General features: G+C 42.1%; 1 protein-coding gene across 2 annotated transcripts; it reads left to right on the top strand.

The window, feature by feature from the left end:
* Window positions 1-413: 413 nt before the first annotated feature.
* On the top strand, window positions 414-7059 carry FST (follistatin). 2 transcript variants are annotated; one of them, XM_010376270.2, is made up of 6 exons: window positions 414-861; window positions 2849-3040; window positions 3469-3687; window positions 4035-4259; window positions 4923-5150; window positions 5888-7059. In XM_010376270.2, the coding sequence occupies exons 1-6, from the start codon at window positions 777-779 to the stop codon at window positions 5968-5970; spliced, it is 1032 nt and encodes a 343-aa protein (XP_010374572.1). In that variant the 5' UTR covers window positions 414-776; the 3' UTR covers window positions 5971-7059. The 2 variants fall into 2 exon arrangements, with proteins under 2 accessions (XP_010374572.1, XP_010374571.1); XM_010376269.2 differs by having other exon boundaries at window positions 415-861; window positions 4920-5150.
* Window positions 7060-16480: the final 9421 nt, after the last annotated feature.

Raw genomic sequence — 16480 nt, 5'->3', positions numbered from 1 at the left:
AACCGCCGCGAAGCCGACGCGCTCCGACCCGATCCGGGTCGGGATATTTGGGCAGCCTGGGGCTCTTCGGGCGTTTGCAAAGTCTCTTTGGAGCGGAGGAGAGGCAGCACAGAGACAAACTCCCGGGTTCCCCCGCTTCCCCCGCCGCCGCCTCCAGCGCCCCCACCGCGCCCTCCCTCTCACACTCGCGCGCGCACACACACTCACACACACACCCGCCACCCCGGGCGCGCCGGCGCTGCCGGCGAGCGGCGGCGAGCAGGACTTGAAGTGGGTGTTCTTCCCCACTCCCCACCCCCGACGCGTCGCCCCCAACCCCCGCCCCGGTCGCCTTCCCCCTCCCTCTCGCTCCTACGCAAATAAGAACTCGCCGATTCCCCTCCAGCCGTTTTGATTTCGGGCATCTCCGAAAGATAATTGGGAAGGGTTTCCAGAAGGTGGGAAATGTCACCTGATTCACACTGAACTTTTAAAAGCTCCCCACCCCCAAGAAGCCGCGCACACCCTCGCTCGCGGCCGCCCTCCCACAGCCCCACACACTGGGAGACCGCCCACCGCAAACCGCGGAGACCCCCGTCTAGATTTAAAGCGCGGCTGCGCCCGGCTTCTGACGTCCATTGAATCGCGCGGGCGGCCGGCGGCGAGCGCGGGGCTGCGCCAGGATCGCTGCGCCCTCCGCCGCTGGCCTCTGCGACGCGCGCCGCTCTTCCGAGCCACCCGCCACCGCGCCGGCTCCCCAGCGCCGCAGCGCTCCTCGCCCCGCGCCTGCCCCCAGGATGGTCCGCGCAAGGCACCAGCCGGGTGGGCTTTGCCTCCTGCTGCTACTGCTCTGCCAGTTCATGGAGGACCGCAGTGCCCAGGGTAAGCGAGGGGGGATGCGCTGGGGAGGCTCGGCTGAGGGCAGAGGGTCGACTTTTCTGTGGTCTCCGCTTGGTCTGTTCTGAGCAACGCTGCTCTCGGAAGATGTTGGACCAACTTGGGGACTCCGGGATGGAGAGGAGTGGGAAAATTGTAGGCAATGACACTTTAGGACTGGGAACGGAGTTTGAAGCTCGGTTATCTTGAAAAAGGAAAGGGAGCGAGCTGGGGTCTTAGTAGTTAGGGTTAGATGCTCTGGCAGATCTAAAGTTCTGGCCATGATAACTTTAGATGTGATCTCCTCTGTTTGGCTCTGAAGAAGGAGAACAAGTATCAGTAGTAGCCTGGAGATTTCAGTCGACCCATTTCCAGTCTCATCTCTCTCCCTCCCACATCTTTAGGATACTTTAAAAAAAAAGAAAAGAAAAAAAAGAAAGAAAGAAAAGAAAACCTGGGGGGTCAGGGGAGAGATACTGAATTTTCTTTGGTGACTGGGGGACGTAGTTTCAGAAACTTTGCCCAAACTTGGAAATGTGGGTGCCGAAAATTTTCAAGGGAAGTAGCTTTCTGCCTAGTGGATGCTTCTTCCAACCCCATCCCCCATACTCGCAAAAAAAAAAAAAAAGGAAAAAAGAAAAGCCAAATTATTACCCCAAAGTGCTTTCAGCACTTTGAGTTTTTTCCCCTCTGCTTCATTCTTCTTTCTGACTCTTAGCTTTCTGTAAAACAGTGAGCAGCCCATAACTGACTTAAATTCTGAAATGGGTTAAGAGCAAATTTCTGAAGCTTGCCTTTTAAAAAAAGATTTGTTTATTTTCAATTAGTCTTTGGGCAGAATGTTTAAAATAATAATAGCAGCTTGCAATCCAATGATTGTTAAAGTCTTATTGGTGATTAATGAGAAGTCTTACAGACCCAAATCCGAACATTAAAAAGGGGGAAGAGGGAGAAATCACTTGCAAATATTTCTTGCTAGGTATGAGATAGGTACATATAACCGTGAAATGGTAGGAAGCCACCTCCCCCACCCCCCTTAAGGCATTACTTTCCCTGCTTCAGCGTTAATATTTTAAGTATGTTGTAAACTGCCCTCCTGGGCACTGCCCCTCGCCGTCTGCAAGTTTCTGCGCTGGGTTGCCCGCCTTTAGGGGAGAGGCTTTGCCTGGTGCCCGGACGTAGGCGCGGAGGAAAGCAGCCCTCGGAGATTTCGAAAGATCGCGGTGGCCGCGGGCATGCTCGGGTCTGGCAGATTGCAAAACGGGCCCGTCGGGCGGGCTGCGCCTGGAGGCCACGCGGGGTAGCTCCGGGCTGGGCCGGGTTGCTTTTTGCTTTCATTTTTCAGAAGTGTCTTTTGCTTGATCTGTTTCTCTCTCTCTTTCTTTCTTTTCTTTCTTTCTGTTTCTTTCCTTTCTTCCTTCCTTTCTTTCTCTTTCTTTCTTTCTCTTTCCTTCTCTCTCTCTCTCTCCGCCCCCATCTCTCTCCTCTCCTCTCCTCTCTCACTTTCTTAACCCTTGTCACAAATAATTCCTGTACCGCCTACATGAAACCAACATGTAAAAACATACGTCGCATCCTGTTTTTGTCAGGTTCTTTAATCTGCTCTTCGAGTCTCTGCAGGTTATGAAATGGGACGAATAAAAGTAAACAGTCTAGTAAAAGTCAGTGCAAGCTGCACGTGTTGTGTCTGGGTCACTGGTAACTGACATTGATATGGCTGGGGCGCCCTGTCTTCTCCCTTTCTCCCTCCCTCCCTCTCGCCCACCTCCCATCTCTGTGATCAGGGCTTCCCCCCCACCCCCCACTTCTTTATCCACCCTTTCACCCCTTTCGATTTATTTCCTACTTTTCTCTCGTGTCTCTCTCACTTCCCCTCCTCCACGCTCACCCCCTCCCCATCCCTGCCCGGTCTCCTTCGCTTGCCACCTCGCTCTCCCTGCCTTGCCACTACTCACTGCTCACTCACCCACCTCCCCACCCCGTCTCTTCACAGCTGGGAATTGCTGGCTCCGTCAAGCGAAGAACGGCCGCTGCCAGGTCCTGTACAAGACCGAACTGAGCAAGGAGGAGTGCTGCAGCACCGGCCGTCTGAGCACCTCATGGACCGAGGAGGACGTGAATGACAACACACTCTTCAAGTGGATGATTTTCAACGGGGGAGCCCCCAACTGCATCCCCTGTAAAGGTAGGACTCCTTCCGTACTTCCAGGCCCTCAGTAGAGGGCGTCTTACCCTTAGCTTCCCCACTACTGACTGGGGTTTGGGAGTAGGAGAGCTTTGTTCCTGGGCTTCCCCTTTCTGTCCCTTGCCCTGGTAAACCGTGCAGACTCGAATTCTGCCTGTTACAGGCTGTAGGTAAAACACCCCAGACTTCTTAGCCAAGTGTGGTGGTGAAGCCCACCAACCTGTGCCCCTTGATGAGAGAAATCTGGGTGTGGGGCACAACCCAAGGTCCGCACCCTTTCATCAACTCCCAGTCTTCTAGGAGAGAGCCTGGGGCCCCTCCAGCGCAAACTCAGGGCTGCACGATTGCGCAAGGCACCCGAAGCCCTCCTGGCTGACCTGCAGACTGCCTGGCTCTGGTTTTAATCCATGCCTGTTTCCAACTCACAGAAACGTGTGAGAACGTGGACTGTGGACCTGGGAAAAAATGCCGAATGAACAAGAAGAACAAACCCCGCTGCGTCTGCGCCCCGGATTGTTCCAACATCACCTGGAAGGGTCCAGTCTGCGGGCTGGACGGGAAAACCTACCGCAATGAATGTGCACTCCTAAAGGCAAGATGTAAAGAGCAGCCAGAACTGGAAGTCCAGTACCAAGGCAGATGTAAAAGTAGGTCCTACCCTGTTGAGCAAGACTGGATCTGTCCCCTCCTCCAGCTTTGTACCTAAAGTAGACCCTCTAGGAGACCTCTGGGGGATGGTGTAGTCCACAGTAAGAGCCTGATAATAATAATACTGAAACCAAAAAGGAGTCCTTTTCTAACTTCTAGAGACTCATTAAGAACACTGAGGGGACCAACCTAGAATCATAGATTCTCTCTTGAAAACTACAGGTCTCCCAAATTTGCCTTTTGAAAGCTAGATGCTTCAGTGTCATGATTTCCTTGGTAACTTCAAGTGCTCGCTCCCTAAGGACTAGAAGGTACCTATTCATGTGTGTTTCCTTCTTTGTTCCAGAGACTTGTCGGGATGTTTTCTGTCCAGGCAGCTCCACATGTGTGGTGGACCAGACTAATAATGCCTACTGTGTGACCTGTAATCGGATTTGCCCAGAGCCCACTTCCTCTGAGCAATATCTCTGTGGGAATGATGGAGTCACCTATTCCAGTGCCTGCCACCTGAGAAAGGCTACCTGCCTGCTGGGCAGGTCTATTGGATTAGCCTATGAGGGAAAGTGTATCAGTAGGTATTCCGGATTGAGGAAGGAAAAAGAGAAAACAGGCTAGTTCTAGTATTAAACTGTGGGGTTAACAAATAAGTAAGACCAAGGCATCCCAAAACACCATAGGGAGAAATATGCTGCAATTTGGGGACTGTTGTGACCACAGCATTCCTCATGGAAACCTTTGTCTTCTGAAGGCATTGACACATATATTCAAATGCCAGCAGGAAGCAAGAAACAGTATTCCATCTTAGAAAACTTAGAACTCACTCAATTTTACACATTTTTTTAAGTGCCAGACTTGCTGGAAGCGAAAAATAATTACTTAGCAGATTCTAGTAATTAATGGAATTCTTTCATTTGTAAAAGATCCCACTTGTGGGAAATAATAAGATACATATTTAACTCGAGAATATTGTAAAATCCTGTTCTAAAAAAAGTACTATTTTAATGCACTAATGTAGTATGTAAGAAAGACGGCAGAGGTTTTGTGTGTGTGTATGTGTGTATGCATTTGAGTTTCAGTTTTATTATCCAGTATTTTTACTTAATATCTCCATTACCCCCATTAGTAATAAGATATAAATTATGTTTATATTTATTGATAGAGGACTAGAGAAAGGGAGAAAAGGGGGATATGGGGAAATCAGTTTACTCATCACAGATGTATTATATCCTAGAAGCAAAGTCCTGTGAAGATATCCAGTGCACTGGTGGGAAAAAATGTTTATGGGATTTCAAAGTTGGGAGAGGCCGGTGTTCCCTCTGTGATGAGCTGTGCCCTGACAGTAAGTCGGATGAGCCTGTCTGTGCCAGTGACAATGCCACTTATGCCAGCGAGTGTGCCATGAAGGAAGCTGCCTGCTCCTCAGGTGTGCTGCTGGAAGTAAAGCACTCCGGATCTTGCAACTGTAAGTGCGATTTTTAACCTTGCTGCCATTTAAGGCTTTCCCAGGAAATCCCTAGGGAATGGACACTTACAAAGCACGCAGATCTCCCACATCAATCCATTTCTGTTCAAATTAGGAAGCTGCTAAGTATCACCAGCAATTCAATAGTCCACAGAAAAATTCTCTACAATGTTTCTTGGCTTTTAGGATTTATCCAGTGATCATCAATGGGGTTGCCTCTAAAAATCTATTTCCAGTTGTTTTCCCCTATTTCTTGTGCTTTGGTAGTATGCTTTGCTGTTTGCTTTATTAACATTTGAATCTAAACTAACTGCTTCAAAAGGTTTTTTTTGTTTTGTTTTGTTTTTTCCAAAGACAGCTTCATATTGTCATACATGGGCTGCTGCTTTTTGCAGTTGCCTCTACTAACTCTGAATTAAGGACCCAAAGCAGTTATACCTAGAACACAAGAGCGCTTTTTATCTAATTTCAGGAATCTGCCCGTAAAACCTGAGCCATTGATTCTTCAGAACTTTCTGCAGTTTTTGACTTCATAGATTATGCTTTAAAAAAATTTTTTTTAACTTATTGCGTAACAGCAGATGCCAAAAACAAAAAAAGCATCTCACTGCAAGCCACATAAAAATGCAACGCTGTAATATGGCTGTATCAGAGGGCTTTGAAAACATACACTGAGCTGCTTCTGCGCTGTTGTTGTCCGTATTTAAACAACAGCTCCCCTGTATTCCCCCATCTAGCCATTTCGGAAGACACTGAGGAAGAGGAGGAAGATGAAGACCAGGACTACAGCTTTCCTATATCTTCTATTCTAGAGTGGTAAACTCTCTACAAGTGTTCAGTGTTGACATAGCCTTTGGGCAAAAAAAAAAGAAAAAAGAAAAAAAGAAAAATATATTGTCCATACTGTAAATAAGTGTATGCTTATTTATTTGGGGGGGAAACTATACATTAAAGGACCTTTGTCCTAAAGCTCTCTCCCAGGCCACCTTGTTACTCATTGGACACGGAGAGGCATTCATTGTGAGGTCTACTGGATGAGGCCCATAGTTGAGACTTGTAGACATTTATTTATACTGTGTCATGTTTTATAATTTATACATAAAATGTCTGGTTGACTGTATACCTTGTTTTTGAAGAAATTTATTCGTGAAAGGAAGAGCAGTTGTTATTTATTGTGAGGTCTCTTGCTTGTAAAGTAAAAGCTTTTTTTCCTTGTAAACCATTTAAGTCCATTCCTTACTATTCACTCACTCATCTGTCTCCCTTCATTTCACCGTTAGACTCTTTTCCACTTTCAACAAACTTGCATGTCAGTTTCTGTCATGTTTATTTATTGGATTCTCTGCTGCCTGATCTGTACATACATGATCCCTCGGGTTTTGTTTACAAGGAACCTTGACTGACCAAAAGGCATTATCACTCTTACTCAAATACAAGGTACAGAGGATAAGCATCTTTGAGGAAACTCCTACTTCAGTTCTTTTGTTATGACGAAGACATTTGTGAGAGAGGAGATGATTAGAATTCTAGTAATGTACTTTTAAGATGTTACAGATACAAAGAAATGATGTGGGTGTCAGGAGACTAAAGGATGGTGAAGGCTACACATTCAACCTTTTGTTAGGTGTTTCCTTTAAGCTAGTCAGCTGTACCTTTTACATTAGTTCTTTTTCAACCAATGTGTCACTAAAAGTTTTATCAAAGCTTTATCAGTTCAAGTTTCTTGCTTTTCATAATACTTTTTTCGATGCAATTTTATATTTTCAAACATGGCAAGTTAAAATATAAATTCATTTAAATATATAGTTTTGTACTTTTCTACCATGTAAATGTGCAATGTATATAAAAGTTATAATGTGTATTTGTAAATAAATGATGAGTGAAAAAATAAAAAATTTTAAAAAGCCAATGGTTTCAATTCCTGATGATGCAAAAGAAGTTATTTGGACTTTTGAGTAAAAATGTGTATGATACCTTTGCTGAGGAATGTAGCTATCTCTGAAATTACATGACCAGGGCAGTAGAAACTCCAGAGTGAGGTTAGTTATAGATCACTTCACTGGAGTTTGAAAGATAAAGGGATCTGAGGTCCAGAAACCCCACTGTAAGAGTGGCATATACCTGTCACTAACCAGGGAAGGAACAGACTGTAGATGTGGATTCTTTTCTGCAATATACCAAGGCTAATATTTCCTCTTTAAAAGCACCATCATTTTAGCTGTCCTTGTTGCAAGCTCATCACCATAGCCAGGGACACCCTTTATCTTACTTTCCTATAAATACAGTGCAGTTTCAGTCTTCTAAAAAACAACACACATCACAAGGAAAGGTGACAACAGACATAATATTTGACAAGCACATTCTAGAAATCAGAATATCAGCTGCAGAAGTAGGCATTACAGTGTTGGAATGCTAGGGACTTGATGAGTTGGGAATGGGGTGGAGGTGAATTTCCACGATGATACCCATGGTTTATGGGGATCAAATAATGTCACTCATTGTAAGAGGAAATGTATCAATATTTCACAGTTTGCACTATACACTATTAGAGCTTCAGAATGGTGTTTAGGACATCAGTCAACGGTCCCTGTAATACATATGAATACATAACTAGATAATAAACGTAAGTTTCCAATTCATTGTGTGCTACATATTCAAAGCCTAAATATATTAAAAATATCAAAGAAGTACAAGATGCAAGCCTCAGACTGGCATTTGGGCCATCATTCAGTAGTACCTATAATATGTTGTAATGCATAAGAATACATAACTGGGTCATCAACACAAGTTTCCAATTCAATTCCAATTCCAATTATGTACTTACATATTCAAAACCGAATTATATTAAAAAATCAGAAATTTAAGATGTAAAGTATCAGGACTATGGAAGGGAAAGACCAAAGTATAGTCAATATTGCCAACATTGCTAAACAATAATAAACATATCATTTCCTTCAAACACCATGACCTGGTTCTTCTTAAAAGTGTATCCCTTTTGTGAAAAGCCTCTTTAATATGAATAGTTATTCAAAATTGTTGCCAGAGACTGTTGGCTCTCAACTGTGGCCACCTAAGGAGAAATTTGGTGGAGGTAGAGGAACCCCTTCAGTAGACAGTTTGTATAATGATTAGGACCCTGTTGGATCTTACTACCTTTCAGCCCTGTGTTCCCAAAAAGGGAAAGAGAGGTGCAGAAAACAAACAGGCTGCCATTATCTGCAAGAAGACAAGGGTCGTAACTTCTCCAGTGTAGATTAGCTACTGGCTGCCACTAGAGAGAGGCTCTCGGGAAAGGAAAGAGGGACAGGCAGATGTGGTTTCACAGCCCTTCCTGGCGTTGATTTGTTGCTTGATCCTGAGATGCTACAGATGCTTTAAAGCTGCCGTTGATGATCAGAGTAAAAACGTCAAATTTAACAGGCACCGATGTGTGTCTTGGCAAGGGGAAGTGATAAAATCAACAGCTTGCCTTTTAAAAAACATCCAGATTATTTATTTAAAATTTTTATTCCAAATTTGTCAGCATCAATCATTCCTCTTAAACACTAGACAGTATCTCATTTTCCTCCTTGGAGTTTTCCACTTTTCCAGTCACCTAGCATTACACTTATTAGTACCAAAAAAATAGAAATCGCTTTTAAAATTAAAAGTAGACTAATATCTTTAGACTACTGTTAGAATTTCAACTATGGCCCAAAAAAGTCGAATTAACATGCATATAGTACAATTAATAGAATGGAATTACAAAATATGAATTAACAATAAAAGACCTGTCAGAAACCGAATTTAAATTAAAATGTATATATACTACACGGGATATGATTCCTCAAGTGTAACAAAAATAAAGTCTGGCTAATTAAAGTTACTCTCAAATGGGATAGCTAAATGCAGGACCCAACCTTTGATCAGACCTTGTTCCTAAGGAAAATAATGCTGTAAATAACAATACTGGGCCAATTGATAAAATCAGAATACTGTCCAAAGATTAAAATATTGCCTCAATGTTAAATCTACTAAAATTTGATTACTGTATTGTGGTTATGTGAGAGAATACTCTTTGACTCAGGAAATACACACTAAAATATTTTGGAAAAAGGGCCACAATGTATAAAACTTACTCTTAAATGACTTCGAAAAAAAATTATAGGTTTTATTATTTTTTTCACAGCATGCAAAGAGGGAGTACATGAATGATAAAGGAAATGGAATAAAATGTTAACAATAAGCAAATCTGAATAAAAGTTATAGGCTACTTTTAGCACTATCTTTATTTTTGCAACTTTCCTATGAGTTTGAAAATATTGCATATCCAAATAAAAAGCTAATGCTTTTTTAAAAAAAAAAGTCATTCTCAGGAAGGAGAGATGCACAGAAAACTGCTTCTCCCCATTATCTGGGAAAAGAATGAACTATCAGAGTCATTTAAAAAATGGTTTTGTGTGATCAAAAGACTGGAAAACAATTCCGGTGACTTTAGCAAGGCTGCTTGGGGACTTCACATGTGCAATGAGAGAATTCCTAACACTTAAACCATACCCAAACTGAGAAACAGCCTTTTCTATAATCATCTTTAAATTTGGAGTGATTAGTACCTTCACTGTAACACTCCAAACACCCAACACCCTCATTCTCCCCACTGCTTGCTATATATTATTTGACAAGCAATTTAATCCCTATGTACCTCAGTTTCCTCATCTGTGTAATCACAACAATGAAAGTCTCTCTCTCATTACAATGTTGTGAGGATTAAAAGTGATATAATGTGTAAAGTGCTTAGATTTGTGCCTGGCACTTAAAAAACAGTCAGAAAATAAGTGTCCTCTAATATTATAATAACTCCGATTAATTAAAGAAAAAAGGTGGCATAATAACTCATCAATCAAAACTTACCTTGAAAATGCAATGAATGAGAGGAACTTCTTCTGTAGACAGTTTGCATAATGATAAGTAAGCCCCAGTTCTCTGATGCTCCAAAGGCAGTCAGAATACCCATGCCTCTGGTAAGGCTTCAGGGAAGCCCTGTTCCCCCAGAGTCTCCTGGGCAGAATTCTCACATATAACATATATCAACATATAACATATATCAATCGAGACCAGAAGCCCAAGCGTAAGTCATTTTTAAAATGGAAGATAAACATACTTTAAAGTATTTAATCCATGCTAATATTTAGCAAAACTTCATGAAGTTCTAGGTGGTATGGCAAGTGTACCTTTCAAAATAAAAGGTTTAGATATATTATTTCCCATGAAATTTAGAAAAAATTCACTCACCCTCTCAAATTTTCAAAGTCACAAAAATGTGTCTTTTGTCCTTTCATTCACACTCCCAGCACAATTCCTGGCAGAAAAATAAATTAAATCAGTCTTCTTTAATTTCGATACAATTTCCTGTAGGAGGACTATAGACCCCTAAAGATAATAATAGGATAAACTATTCCCAAACTGTCAAAAATCCGAGTATAAATTGTGCAGTTGCCAGATAAGAAATAATGCATACATTATACAATTAATAAATTTGTTTATTAGAGTTTTCAAAACCTGGGTCCTAAGAGTAACATGTTTCCCTTCTTCCCATTCCACTTTCCATTCAGAGCAACCACACAATTCTTCTTCAGTCAAAAGCTGTCATGTAAATAGATACCAGGCATGCCTGCCCTGCGTAGTCAGTGGACCTGCCCAGACATGTCCAAATCCCAGCTTCTAGTTTGCTGGAATCCCCCCATGAGTACTGAATGGTTCCTGGGGTTTGCCATCCTTAGACCTCAGATATCTTGGCTGGTATCATCAAGATTCCTGTGGCAGAGTCCTTCAGACACATACTCTTTGGATTAGACCAAATGTAGTTCTGGCAGTGCTGTGTCATTTTTCTATTTTAAGAAAATGGCCAGGGAACCAACTGGCAATGTTGGGAGCCAAATATACTCCCACCAGATATCTCCTGTACTCATTCCCCAAGGACTCAGGTCTCTGCCTAAAGAGCAAGTATAAACTTTTCTTAAGAATATTGGGTCCTAAGAAGAAGTTAGAGGCAAAAGTCACAATCTTGGTGAGAAAGAGGGGGCTCTACATTGATTACAGTTTGGAAAAAAAAGATCTTGATAGATCTCTATCTTTTTCAGCACCAAAAAAAAAGAAAGAAGAAAGAAAGAAAAAAAACACCTATAGGATGATAATGGTCATAGTATAACCCATAAGCAATGATAACAACAAAAGACCGAGGTGAAGACCAGTCTCTATAGTATCTGGAGATTGCTGTGGGCTTAGGGCTCAATGACAGCAGGTTGCAGAGGGGTTAGATTACTCAAAAGGCAGCAACACTTGGGACTTCTAAAATAGAGTCAGTGCCTCAGGAGAATTCATCAAATCAGACTTAGAGCACTTTTTTCATTGGGCATGTGGAACCAGAGCCTAGTCAATACAATTCCCAAATAGAAACAGTGCTGCTGAAGGTGTAGTGCCTAGACCAAGAACACCAGAATGATCTGGGAGCTTGTTAGAAACACAAGTTATTGAGCACTATCCCAGAACCACTGAACCGAATTTACTAGGGTAGGGTCCAGGAATCTATGTTTTAACAAGCTCTCCAAATGATTCTAATGTGTGTTGAGGTTTGAGAACCACTACTCTAGAATCATTTCAAGCTCCAAGTGTGCCCCAGTTCCCTGATGTTCCAAAGGCAGCCAGAACACCCATGCCTCTGGTAGGGCTTCAGGGAAGCCCTGTTCCCCCAGCGTCTCCTGGGCAGAATTCTCACATATAACTTGGTACTGTGCTACAAGGATGTACCTGATGGTGGCAAAGGCATTTGGCCATAAAAATCACAAGGCATATTTTTCCTGATAGAATATTGTCATCCTCTACCATCTTCCCAGTGAGACATAAGCTGGGTTGACTAAGAGTTGTAGACGTGCCTTCACCATCACTTCCAGCCATATATATTAGGTGGTATGTTTGCCAAGAAGAGACTAGAATTTTGAATGAAGGATAGTAACATTCCAACTCTGGTTTTTCACTAATTGGTGTTTGGTCCACTTCCCTCCTCTGGAACTTACTTACTTCTTGGAGTTCTGCATCATCCCTTAGGATACTACTTCAGCCTCATCCATGGGTCAGGAAACCAAAGCTGCTATTTGCCTTACCACCTCTTGTAAGGACAGGGAGATCTAAGCAACCTGCTTCACTAGAAATGTAGGCTCTAGGCAATGGTAAGTGAAACCTTCCAAGGGATGCATCCAGATATAACAATGCCTCAAGGTCCATTGTCTGAACTAAGAGGTGAAAGGGCCTCTCTCTCCATTTTCTTGCTATTCCACCCTTCCTGGTGTTGTATCATTTTCCACCTCAATCACCTCAACCATCCTCTTCACCAGAATCTTGGGTTTGTGAATACCTACCCATTTTCTCACACCCTCTGACTGAAATCCTAACTACTAATCAGTGAAATCCACCTTCTTCACACCTATCCTATGCTGCAGAGCAACAGTGAAATCCTCCAGTGCCACCCCACAAGGGTAAAATCTGGTCTCAACTGGGTTATTTAGCCTCCTGAGCAGTATTTTATATATCTATGTCTATATCTATATCTATATCTATATCTATATCTATATCTATATCTATATCTATCTATATATATATCTTATTCCCATTTCCCTCACTGGTGTCTTTAAACCTTCTCCACTTTCCTCAAGCAGCCTTTTCACTCCCACTCCACTCACTATCAATGAACCTTAGCTTTTCTACTGAACTGGAAAAGAATTACCTCAGCTTCCTCCACTGTCGTCATTAGCTGTAAGTTTGCCCAATTCCATACCTTTTCTAAGTTCCGTCCCTCTAATCTCAGAGAATCTTCCATTTCTTATTGTGTTGTCCACCACACCTTCTCCCTTCTCCTCAAGAAACTCACTCTATTAACAGACTTCACCTCCATCATTTTTAAGTTCCCCCTAGAGTAGTTTTATTCATCTGAGTTTATAAATATACTTCACAAAATTTTAAAATCAAGATTATAGAAAATTGAAATAATATAATTATTACAGTTTGCTTAATTAAAACATATACATGTATATAAATATACATATATATTATAAACATGTTTATAAAATATATATACTTGTTATATATATACATGTTAATATATAAAGCATGTTTATTTAATATTTTATACACACACACACACACACACACACACACACACTTCAGCCTTGACTAGACCTTCAAAAAAAAAGTTTCTTTTGTCCAGGTGTGGGGCTCACACCTATAATCTCGGAATTTTGGGAGGCCAAGGCGGGAGGATCTCTTGAGCCCAGGAGTCTGAGACCAGACTGGGCAATGTGGCAAAACCAAACATCTATGAAAAATACAAAAATTAGCTGGGCGTGGTGATGCACACCTGTAGTCCCAGCTGCTTGGGAGGCTGAGGTGGGAGGATCACTTGACACCATGTGATGCCTAATATTAGGTGTCAACTTGATTGGACTGAAGGACAGATAGCTGGTAAAGTATTGTTTCTGGGTGTGTCCGTGAGGATGTTGCCAAAGAAGATTAACATTTGAGTCAGTGGCCTGGGAGAGGAAGACCCACTCTCGATGCAGGTGGACATCATCCAATCTAGTTGGATGCCAGCGCAACTAGAAAGAAGCAGGCAGGGTGAGATAAGCTGTCTTGCTGAGTCTTCTGGCTTTCATCTTTTCTCAGTGCTGGATGCTTCCTGCCCTTGGATATCAAGGTTCTTCGGCCTTTGGACTCTTGGACTTACACCAGTGATCTGCCAGAGGCTCTTGGACCTTTGGCCACAGACTGAAGGCTGCACTGTCAGCTTCCTCACTTTTGAGGCTTTAGGACCCGGACTGAGCCACTACTGGCTTCCCAGTTCCTCAACTTGTAGATGGCCTATCGTGGGACTTCACCTTGTGATTGTGTGAGTCAATTCTTCTTAATAAACTTTCTGTCGTGTATACATGTATCCTATCAGTTCCGTCTGTCTGGGGAACTCTGAGTAATACAGACTGGGAAATTGAGGCTCCAGTGAACCATGATCGCACCACTGTACTCCAACCTGGGTGACAGAATGAGACTCTGTATCAAAAAAACAAAAAAAAAAATTCTTTTATCTTCTTCTATACACAATCCTTGGAGTAGTCTCCATTCTCTGTCTTCACTGCCTCACCTCTGTCTCATTCCTCAAACCACTGCAATTTTATTTTTTCTCCTACTGTTCTCCTGAAGAGACTTGACAGAGGTTACCAACAACTTCCAAGCGACCCTATATAATGGACACAAAGGACTCTATTCGATCCTTATCTAACAAGACCACTCTTTGAATTGTACAGTGTTACCCAGGCTTCCCTCTTGTCAATTTCCCTGACTTTTGCATTCCCACTCCCTCATATCTCTCCATTTCTTACGGGTTTTCTTGATGACCTCATCTTCTCTCCAGTGAAGCAGGGATCAAAAACTGGCAACTCATGGGCTATATCTGACATATATTATTAGGTCACTCAAATCTCTAAAATAATTTTGAATTAGTTGGTAATATTTAAAACTCGGGGAATTTCACCCAAAAAGTTAGATTTCTACTTTCTCTTGAAAAAGTCTGAAACCTGGGCATCACTGACCCTGAGACACAACACAGGCACAATCCCCAGGGAAACAGGAGCTCTCTCCTTTAGATGGGGTAATTGTCCCCAAGTCCACTGCACCAATCATTCTCCCTTTGTCCTTTGCCTGGTTTGCTTCATTTATCCACATTTTTTGACTTTCAAGTAAGCCAAGAATTCCATTCTCCACTCCTTCACTTTTCAATCTATAGAGTTTTCTGTGTATGCCTCAGTATACAAATATAATCAAGGTTTTAACTGAAATCTGCTAGTGACTGCAGATCTCTATGACCAACCCTGATATTTTATTGATCGTGCTTCTTCTATGATCAGGAAACTGCATCTCTATAACAGACCCACAGAACCTGCTGCCTCTGCTGAAAGAATGCCCTTTACCTTGCTTGTTTCCCCACAAACATTCCTTCCAAATCAAAATTTTATGGGAGTACATCTGACTGATGCAACTAAGTCCCTACAGGGGAAGCTGGGAAATGTAAGATTATCTAAATTCTAAATTGAGAGGTGGGATTCAGCATAGAGAAGCAAAAGATTGTAGGAAGATTGTCCCAAAGATCTTGGCAGCCACAGTGATAGGTAGACATTACTAGATAAGCCAAATAAAAGATAAATATTGCTGAGCATGATGATTCACACCTGTAATCTCAGCACTTTGGGAGGCTGAGGCCAGGAGTTCAAGACCAGCCTGGGCAACAGCAGCATAGCAAGACCTTGTGTCTACAAAAAAACAAAAACAAAAACAAAACAAAACAAATGTATGTACGTATATATATACACACACACATATATACGCTTGTGTATATATATATATATATATATACGTGTGTGTGTGTATATATATATATATATATATATATATATGCAACGCATGATGGTGCACACTTGTAGTCCCAGCTACTTGGGAGGATAACATGAGATGATCGCTTTAGCCCAGGAGCTGGAGGCAGCAGTGAGCTATGCTTGCCCTACTACTCTCCAGCCTCAGTGACAGACCAAGACCCTAGCTCAAAAATCAAACAAACAAACAAACAAAAACAAAATAGGGATTAAGTGGTTAAAGGTAAGACTGTAAGTGGCTACAGCCAAAGAGAGAAAACAAAATTCATCAATATCAGCAAGGTTCAAGGGTATTTTCTCAGGAGCATACAACAACCAGAAGCCATTCACAATCTACCACAAGCCAAATGCTCCCTTTAGTAAGACAGCAACCTCCAAATGATGCATTGTTGCAACACAATTCAGAGGAACATGGGGAAGACACAGAAATAGAGCAGAGAACAGCAACAGCAGGAAAACACAGAGAGAAGCAATCTCCCAAATAACAAACAAAAGCAAACAGCATTTGGCAGAATATTGTGTAAACAAAAGCTTCCTGAACTCCAGCCTCTAGTGGATCAGTGCAGGAGCTATTGTTTACAAATACGTCATTGAGGAGTCAAGGTAACCTCAAGCAAAGGCTAGAAAAGTAAGAATTCTCAGATAATAATAAAAACCCTTATATGGGAAAATCAGGTCTCCAGTGCTAATGACATGTGCCAGAAATCTAGATGATAAAAAGTAAAAGAACAAGATTAGGCTAAACATTTTCCTTCACTATTATCTAGGAATAGGTAATGAATACAGATTAATGTAGCATCATGAGGGTTATTTTGTTTGACTAATTAGTTGATTGTTTACTGTTCAAAATTCTCCTGAAGTGCTTTTACATCTTATGGG

This window comes from Rhinopithecus roxellana, chromosome 3 (assembly GCF_007565055.1).
Source record: "Rhinopithecus roxellana isolate Shanxi Qingling chromosome 3, ASM756505v1, whole genome shotgun sequence".
Lineage (NCBI taxonomy): Eukaryota > Metazoa > Chordata > Mammalia > Primates > Cercopithecidae > Rhinopithecus > Rhinopithecus roxellana.
This window is presented reverse-complemented; position numbering and strand designations above follow the sequence as displayed.

Bases quoted from the DNA above. Each gene is read 5' to 3' on its own strand.
- FST (XM_010376269.2), top strand. From the start codon at position 777: ATGGTCCGCGCAAGGCACCAGCCGGGTGGGCTTTGCCTCCTGCTGCTA. The intron at 862-2,848 runs GTAAGCGAGGGG...GTCTCTTCACAG, and splicing joins GGAGGACCGCAGTGCCCAGG to CTGGGAATTGCTGGCTCCGT. The intron at 4,260-4,919 runs GTAGGTATTCCG...ATTATATCCTAG, and splicing joins CTATGAGGGAAAGTGTATCA to AAGCAAAGTCCTGTGAAGAT.